General features: G+C 39.5%; 1 protein-coding gene across 1 annotated transcript in view; it reads left to right on the top strand.

The window, feature by feature from the left end:
- Window positions 1-352: 352 nt before the first annotated feature.
- angpt4 (angiopoietin 4) overlaps window positions 353-9,401 on the top strand; it is a 57,172-nt gene continuing 48,123 nt past the window's right edge. The window contains exons 1-2 of the mRNA XM_042495645.1: window positions 353-1,035; window positions 1,123-1,558. Of these exons, the coding sequence (XP_042351579.1) occupies window positions 1,160-1,558 (399 nt within the window). The 5' untranslated portion in view covers window positions 353-1,035; window positions 1,123-1,159. The remainder of the gene's footprint in view (window positions 1,036-1,122; window positions 1,559-9,401) is intronic.

Here is a 9,401-nt window from a genome sequence, read left to right as displayed (position 1 = left end):
CCTACGTGGACTACGTGGTTCGCCCCGGCCCCCTGATCTCCCATGATGCCCCAGGGCATGGCTGTGTTTAGAGGACAGAGTGAAATCTCCAGCTTCCAGTTGCTGACTCAGTATAAATGACCATACAAGGCAGTGGGATTTACTTCAGAAGAGAAAGATCTTTTAGGAAAAGAGATTACAGCAGCTACAAGGCCATGTTTCTCTTTCTTCTTCTATCTGTCAATTTCTTTCTATCTTCCTTCTGTCTGTCAACAATTTCTCTGCTCTCTCTCTTTTTCAGTGTTTGTCTGCTCTCTTTTCTTGGCCACTTCTCATTCCTTCTTCCCTTCTTTTCTTTCCCTCTCAGCCTACAAATATAGAGGGCACTCTAATAGACCTCCCTCAGGTCTCCTGTCCCTCCACGCCTCCCTCTCTTCCTCCTCCTCCCCATCTCCCCTCCCTCGCTCATTCCTCCTTTTCTTAGCCAGTCTCAGATAAGAAGGGGGCAGAAGTATTTCTCTTCGGCCACTTCTGAAACTGGAGCCACTCAGAGAAGGATGTTTTCACCTTCATCTTTTTCATTCTCCCCTTCAGTTTGGACATTCATTATTCCCTATCCTTAATTTGCCCATAACCTCTATTTTTACCTCTCTCTACCCACTTTGCTTTCTCTCCATTCACATCTTTTTCCTGAGCTGGTCTGGACCTGTACCTGGCTTGTTTAGGAAAGGAGAGAATATCAAGAAAACCATGAAATATCTGCTTAAGGTCAAGCCAGTGGACCCATCCTGAAAAATCTTCATCAACAAGAAGAACGCAACAACAGAGAACAAATTTAAAACCCAAGAACTAAAAAGGAAAAAGAAAGTAGATGGACCCATGTATTGAGCAACTAATCTGATGTGAACCTTCAACACAATTGAGAAAAAAGACCACAGGACAGGTGGGATTTTTTGGGGGGTTTTTTCCCAAAAAAGTTTGGTCCTTCTGATGTTAAACAGTGCAAAAGCACCTAAAGGGACTGAGGGTGCAGGATCAGACCTCATGGATTGACAGGTAGGTGCAGAGACATCCTGCACACATGTTTTCATAAAGTGAATTGGGGTCAAAACGTGAATGAGCTTCTCTTGACCCTCTTTACAGTGAGAGAGAACACTTTATTACAGCTGAAGAGAGCGTCATGAAAGGCTTAAATCTCAGCCGGGGGTTGTTGCTGCTTCTGCTGCTTTGGATCTTGTCGGCTGTCACTGATGCAGCCGGTGCTGCGAGTGCAGAACGAAGAGGAGCTGGAAGACGAAGAGGAGGCAGCAGCAGCAGCAGCGGTGGAGGAGGAGGTGCAGAGAAGAGAAGGACGTTTCACCGCATCCAACATGGCCAGTGCAGCTACACCTTCATCCTGCCGGAGCTGGACGGATGCCAGGGCGGAGGTTCGCCGTCACAGACTGAACACTATGGCGTCTCTCGTGGCGGGGCAAGTGTCGTGCAGAGAGACTCGCCACCGATCGATGGCGAATGGTCGTCTCAGAAACTGCAGCGCCTGGAGAGCACAATGGAGAACAACACGCAGTGGTTACAGAAGGTAAGACACATACTATCTTGCTCTTTTAATCCTCTTGTTTGGAGATCTTTTGCACGCATCAACATAACAAAAAAAAAGTGTACTGTCTACTGAACTTTGCATTTTTACAGAGGACAGATAAAGGAATTTACAATTTTTTTTTTTTGCTTTTCACCAAGAGTCTTGTATCTGACCAAAAAGGTGAAGTTCGGTAGAAAATGTTGCTGCATTACAGCTTAATAGAAGATCTTGGGTGCATCAGTAGATATGGTGAAATCAAACACTCCAGTAAAACGCTGAACATGACAAAAGAGAAGTAATAGTGTTTTGGAGTATCGATAACACAAATATGTTGATGGATGATCCATGCAAGAATGTTTAACCCCTTGATTGACTTGGGGAGACAAAACAATAAGAATGTACCACTCCTGTGACTCAGGATTCCTTCAACAGAAATGTCATTCAGTTTAGCAGCTGTGTACGCAATGTGTGTGCGTGCGTCTGTGTGTGTGTGTGTGTGTGTTTAGACTGTTACTAGGTCTATTTTCTTGCTCTGCAGAGCAAAGATCAAAGTTTGGGGTTATAACTGTGGATGAATGGCAGCTGGTTTCAATCAGTAGAAAAGCAGTGAGTGCTTTCCCTTTCTGTTGTCTGTAGAGGCTATAATTCCTCAACCTGCTCAACCTGTGGTTTCTTTAGAGATGTGACTGCAAACTGTATAATGAGAGCTAATTTGAAGACTCATTTACCCATTACCTTGCATCTGTCCTGCAGAAGTACTGCAGAAAGTTTGGATACTCTGTGTATTGACATTTAGCAGGTCTAATGTGTAGCATCACCATCCTCGTTTATCATGTTAACTAGCACTAAAAACAAAGTACAGCAGAGGCTGATAGGAATGTCATTAGTTTCGTAAGTCACGGAACAAAGTATTGGACGAATAACATTTTTTTAACCTGATGGTGATTATCATTGTACCTGAATCTTTAAAATTATCCAACATCATCTGATGATGGTGCTAGATGGAAAGTTAAGTTATTATTTAAAGTCTGCAGAAAACTGTGTCCATATCCACATTGCAGATGTTGAGATATTTTTCTGGAGGAAATTTGACCTGCTGGTGGCCAAACAGAAAGTGTCAGGGATCACCAAAGTTTGTAGACTTCATCACTTCTTCACTTTTATTTTTAATTGTTTTACTGCTTTAAATAGGTAAAATCCTTTGTCGTTGCATGCAGTGGATTGCTTTGCTCAGTACCTCCTCACTCCGCTGTTGCTCTCTCTCTTATCATCATGGGACTCCTGCTGCAGGAGTGTGAGCCCCACGCCTGGGACAAAGTTACACACACAGTGACAGGGCTGGCTGTTAGCATTACATGGCTAACCTTACCAAATAACTTGTTATTAAACGGTTAAACAAGAGAGTCGAGCCGTTTTTGTGTTGATGTCGGGCAGACATTGAACTGATCGAAGGGAGAGGAATCAGTTCTTCAGTGCTGTGTCTAACTTTTTTAACACTTGTACTCACCATATGTGGACTTGTGGTTTAACAGGCTTAGTGAAGTCTGGTTGTTAAATGAATGAATTTCAGATACAGTTAGTTGTTGGCCACCTCATAACCCTTTTCTTATGTCAGATTTTTTTGTGCTCTAACATGGAAATTACTTTATATACCCATCCCTAAACCATATAGCCACACTGATAGCATGGCTCTAGGGCTGCAACGATTCCTCGAATAATTCGAGTAACTCGATTACAAAAAATGATCGAGGAATTTTCTCTGCCTCGAGGAATCGTTTGATTTTGCCAGCTCAAAGCATGGTATTTCGCCCGGACTACTTCTAATGCGGCACAACGTGCGGACGTCACGCACGTAAAGGAATAAAAAAGAGGCGGCGGATATGTTTGGTTTTAACCATGGATGTAGAGGTAACGACGAAGAAGGCGACGAAAGCGAAGAGAAAGGCACAAAGAAAAGGCAGAAAATGTCAAAAGTGTGGGAGCATTTCAAGCTGGACACCAAGGCGAACACTGCTGCGTGTATTCACTGTAAGACAGCGCTTGCATACCTCAACATTACGTCTTCAATGCTGCAGCATCTCCACCGAAGGCCCCCTGTTTACTCCGAGAGCGGAGGACCGTCACCCGAGACACGAGGCAAAATGAAGTTAACGTAGCGCTAATTAATGAGATTAACGTTACTGTACCTTGCTAACATAACGTTAGCCCTGCGGAGGGCTAGGTTTCTATTAATTATGATTACTGTCGATGCGTGGCTAACGTGCCTTTCATACAGGCTTTATTTAATCTGTAAAAACACAGCGCTGCAGAGTGATGAGGGTGGAAAATAAAAAACATAATAAAGCTAACTGGGTAGTTAAAAAAGGAAACCAATGGTTCACTGTTAGGTGAAATGTATTATTGTCTCATGTATATTTATAATTGCTCTTTAACTAAACAAAAATATGTTTTATCCGATTACTCGATTAATCATGGAATTTTCAGTAGAATACTCGATTACTAAAATATTCGATAGCTGCAGCACTACATGGCTCAACATGCAAAACCAGAATTTTCAACAATAAATCTAAGCAAAACATTACATTCAGCTAGTCGGCATAAAGATTGGTGTGAATATTGTCAACTCTCTGATGATTCTTACTGGAGCCACATTTCTTCAAATACTGCCAAGTGAAGTGTAATTTTGGTTACTGATGTCGTGGAAGGCAGCATTTTAAGATGAGTGCACCATATGAAACAAAACTCTCACCAGGTATCAATAGAAACCCTTCCTTCACCTCACTGGACAAAACTGTCAGTTGTTGAGCGGCCACTGGTCCTTGTTTATGATTTCAAAGTGAATAGACACCAATCATTTGATTGACACATTATTAGTGTGCCTTTTTAGTGTGTCTCTGTATACGGACCACACAGCGCCTTTCTGCGTCTTGCAGTTGTTGCAGTTTCTCTGTCATCTCCTGATAGTTAAAACATTCGCTCAGATTTCCTGCTGATGTGCAGATTGAAGCGGTTTGAGTGCGGCAGGTGATGTTGATCCATGAAGTCGCATTAGTGAAAGAAAACATTTTTGAGAGGAATGCGTGTGCTGGGAGTCCCCATTCATCATCATTAGAATAATTTAAACGTTGCTGCTGCAGCAGCGTGAATGATGCTTCTGTTTCAGAAGTCAGTCTGTATGAATCATAATTCTTACAGAAGGAATGCAAAGTTAACACATGATTTATTTAGTTTTCTAAATGTTGGGTGTCTCCACCATGGCCTTTAGGAAGTTGACATATAATGTAGACAGTGTTTAAAGAGAAAAAATGCAACTTCAATCTGGGTGGTATCCTAAAAATTTGAGAAGTAAGCAAATATTGTATGAAGCCCTTTTTTACCAAAAAGTTCCAGGAACTATCGAACCAATGAAGCTTATCTTAGGAACTAAACTAGGAAATGACTACAATGATCACCTTATGGTTGTATCAGAGAACCAGTCCAGCTACTGTTGACATCCATGTCTCTGAAAACATAGATGCTTCACACACATCTTCCCCCGGCAGCACAAAAGGTCTATACAACCATCACAATTTCAAGACGGGCAGTCCATGGTCCAGTCCTTGTAGACAACCGTTCAAAATTGTAAGAAATTCCCTAAAGTTGCTTTTGAGATATTGTGATGATGAGAATGAGAAAAACAAGGTCTCAGTGAGCTTGACCTTTAACCACCAAAATCTTATCAGTTACTCCTCGAGTCCAAGTGGACCTTCGTACCAAATTGGAAGAAATTTCCTCAAGGTGTTCTTGACATATCATGGACAACCCGAAAGCATAACGCCTCCGGCCACAGCTGTCACCGGCGGAGAGGCATAAAAATCGCTTCTGCACATTCATGTTTGTTTTCAGGACACCTAAAGAACTTTGAGGATGGTGTTGTCAGCTTGTTTGAACCCTCGTCTCTTTCTCATGCTCTCTTTAAAAATAGTTTTTAATATGAATAAATAACAAGAAATGGCAGATCCTCTGCCTAATATCGACATCAGAGTAGATAAACTCAAGTTTTAGTTGCTGTTAATTCCTGAGGCTTTTGGAAAGTACTACAACCAAAACTTACAAAAGAAATGAGTGAATGTTTGACAAAATAATTAGCAGGTTGAAACATTCATACTTGCAGACCCAGTGAGAAATTCTTTAATAGATTTCATGTTCACATGGTCATCAATAAGGCCCAAAACAAAAAAAAACAAACAGAATATTTAGATCTCAATACATTGAGACCATAAGCAGAAGACATTGTTCTTTGTGTTTATAAAGTCAGAGCTCTGGAAAAGTAACGTAATTCTCAAGTTTACATGAAATTCTATTCTTTTCAAGTAAATCAACGTGTTATCATCATATTTGGCTGACGTGTTTGATTGATAATTTACTTACTTCTCTTAAACGCAGTTTACAGGATCAAATACTTAAATACAGCTTAAATAATCTGTCCTCAGGTCAGATGGTGTTATGCATCAGTTTGTGATTGATACTTTTAGATACATGCCACTTTATGTATGTCAGTTGTCAGTTGATTTCTCTCTCCTGTTGGCTATTTGAGTGTCTGAAGGAGGGCTCAAACTTTAATCACTGAGATTTCAGAAGTGTTTTTAAGTTAATAAGCCGTATATGTGTTTACCACCCACACTGTTAAACCTCAGAGGAAACGTGGGTCAAGTCCAGAAGGTCTGCAGCACCCTGACAGGAGACAGAGAGATGACCTCTCACCCTCAGGTTTCAGACGTCAGTATCTAATCACTCTCTCACTCAGTCATGTTTGTTACCATCGTCTCATTTAGGTTTAATTCAATTCAGATAAAAGATAACTACATCTCCTCTCCATTTCTCTGTCCCTCGCTCTCTTTCCTCTTTTTTTTTAACGTCTTTTATCTCCCTTTTCTCTGCCTAAAGTTACATCACCAAAAGCTGTTTATGGTATTTTAGGATTGAGTTAAATGAAGTGACATATTTATATTGTTTATTTTATCAGACCAACAGTCCAAAACCCAAAAATATTTAGTTTATTATAATGTCAGACAAGGATTTGAAGCTCCAACAAGATAATGTTGGATTTATTGCTCAAACACGTAAAAAGCTAAAATGATTTATTACCAATTTTCGATTGATTTCGTGTAGATTTATGTAGAATAAATAATTAACGAATCCTTTCAGCTTTAGTTTCTTACAAGCCGAGGCTTCGTGCAGACACGTATTTTTCTGGACGTCACTTATGTTTTTTTAGTTGACTGCATAAGAAAAGTTTTGAAATGACAAAAGAGAACCAAAATTGCACAAAGCAAAGTTTTTCGACAGAACCACAGCTGTCTTGTGTCTGCAGTCTGGCTGCAGTAAAGTATGTAATTCCCCAACCCCCACAAACTGAGACACAGTAGATTTACTCCATTTGTTCAAATTCTTCTCAATATTTGCGTTTCTCATACGGTCACTGGTGGCATATGTTCTCTCTCAGAGCTCAGGAAGTCACAAATCAGATCAGCCGATGTCTTTAACTTTGGTCAAACTGCAGCACAGATGATGGAGCAGTGAGTGCAGCATTTGTGATGTTATTTCACTTTGTTGCTTTTGAACTGCAGAGACAGTGTCAACCAAACAGCTGCAATATGACAAACTTGGATACCATTTTTCTGTAGAAGATCATCAAAAGTGTAAGGTTAATGTGCTGCTTAAAGCAGTGCTAGTTTTAAGCATGCTAATATGCTCACAAGCACAGTGCGAACATGTTCATAATAAACCGGTATATTTACTGTGTTTACAATTTTAGTTTAGCACCAAGCGCCAATTTGGAGTCAACAGTTTGGAATTACAACTTCTGGGTCTGTCACATGATGCCATAGGGGCAAAACAGACTTTCCAAAGACTTAAATTGTGAAAGTGACATGTGCAAATCAGTGGATACAAATTTTCGAGTGTCACAACCTCCAAAATAATTAATTTTGCTATCAGGATTTTAACCATTTGGTTTAACGTTAACGGAGCACTAAAATGTAAGTTAGTCATTCAGACAGTGAAGTTTCTAGTATGCCTGCTCTACAGGCCCAACCACTACAGCAGAAAATCAAATTATTGGGCTAAAAGTGTCACTGAGCAACTCTCATGGTAATAAATTGGTTCACACATCCAATGTATGTCCAGTTGTCTTTATACACTCATAGTTTAGTGTGTTAATTAGCACTGGGGGATATCATAAGTTCTATAGGTATTTTATATTAAACCAAAGAGTAGGAAAAAACAAAAAACTTTTTATAGAACTTTAGAGTTTACCAAAGTTATTACCATTCATCCTGAAGGGAACATGAATGTTTATACCAAATGTCATGGTAATGCATCCAATACTTGTCCGGACATGTCATCTCAAGCCACAGGTCAACCTCATAATGGCACTAATTGAAGGGTTAAAGGATCCTCAAGGTCAATAAGGTTCATCCTCTGAGGAGCATATGTAATAAAATTATTAGAAGATAACAGTATAATGTCATTACCATACAGGATTTCAATGAAATTAAGTCTGAAAAACACCCACTGGAATTTTAACTCATTTTGAAAATTATGTGAAGGTAGCATTGGTACAGAGTCTTTGTTTCTATTATAAAAGTAAAGATAAGTGAGATCTTCTTAAGCTTTTATATCATCATGAATTCAAATACAATGCATTTCTGTACCAGCAATAGTAAGCCTGTTCAAAGTGTAAAGTTTCAGTCGGTCGCTGGTTTCAGTGTGGTCTCTGCAGCAGTTTGGCGGTTTAGGAGTGAGTCTGTCTGTAAACAGCAGTAAGTGATGTAGTTAACAGGGGGCTTGTTTAGTTTTCTGCCAAATGACTGACTTCAAATGGACCTGAGACTTGGAGAGAGACAGGAAAGCCACTGTGGTGAGATCACAGCCCGGCTATCGACTGCTGCTGCTACGATACGATGCTTTGATGTGCTCAGACGTTATTTTGATGATAACCTGCAGAGAGACGCAGAGAAAGAAAGACAGTGGCAACTCAGAAATATCTGATGGGATAAGAAGAAAAAAAAAGATTTTAAAGATGGCACAGGATGCATATTTTATTTTAAGATATATTGTAGTAACTTTCAGTTTGTTTGAAGGGTAATATTAAATTTATGTAGAAATAAACTCACAGTTTGATGTCAAATGTCAGTTGAGAGCAAGATTATCTGCAGTTTATGGTTTTTATTATATTGAGGAAATATTGTTGTAAATTTAAGAGATTCCATATGTGCATTATTTTGAGGCGCAAACATGTTCATGATTATAATTTTACTACAGCAGGCAAAATGTTTTACAACTTTTATAACCAACATTAACTTTTTTGAATATCAGCACACATCTGAGCAGAGTTGAAGAAGAGTTGTATGCTTCATGTTAAGATGTTTAATAAGAGCTTTCCAAATGAGGAAATGATTAGGATAAAATTCAGTTAAATGAAATGAGAATCGGTGTGCCAATCACTTACAAATGTTTTTGCCAACATTTGCACCTCGAAGCCCAAACAAGAAATGAAAGCACTAAGTAATAACTCATAACAATGGCTTTACGGCTCTGCGAATCACTACTTTTTATAACGACAATAAATCTGAAATGTAATAAAATTATTTTAAAGGGATCGCTCATATTAAAAGGCTCTCACTTGGCTTTTGCTTGCATTGCAACAGAGGATGTTTGCATAAAGTTGAGCTTTTCTCAAGTTTCCTCTGTTGTGCAGCTTTTGAGTCTGTGTGTGAACAGCTCATCAGTACTTGGTGGATACCAAAACAGAGCTAAAATGAATAGTTAGCGGAAAGATTCTGCTTTAACTCAAAGCAGC

Source organism: Plectropomus leopardus, chromosome 2 (assembly GCF_008729295.1).
Source record: "Plectropomus leopardus isolate mb chromosome 2, YSFRI_Pleo_2.0, whole genome shotgun sequence".
Classification (NCBI taxonomy): Eukaryota; Metazoa; Chordata; class Actinopteri; order Perciformes; family Serranidae; genus Plectropomus; species Plectropomus leopardus.
The sequence above is the reverse complement of the archived record's forward strand: the minus strand, read 5'-3'. Positions and strand labels throughout refer to the sequence as shown.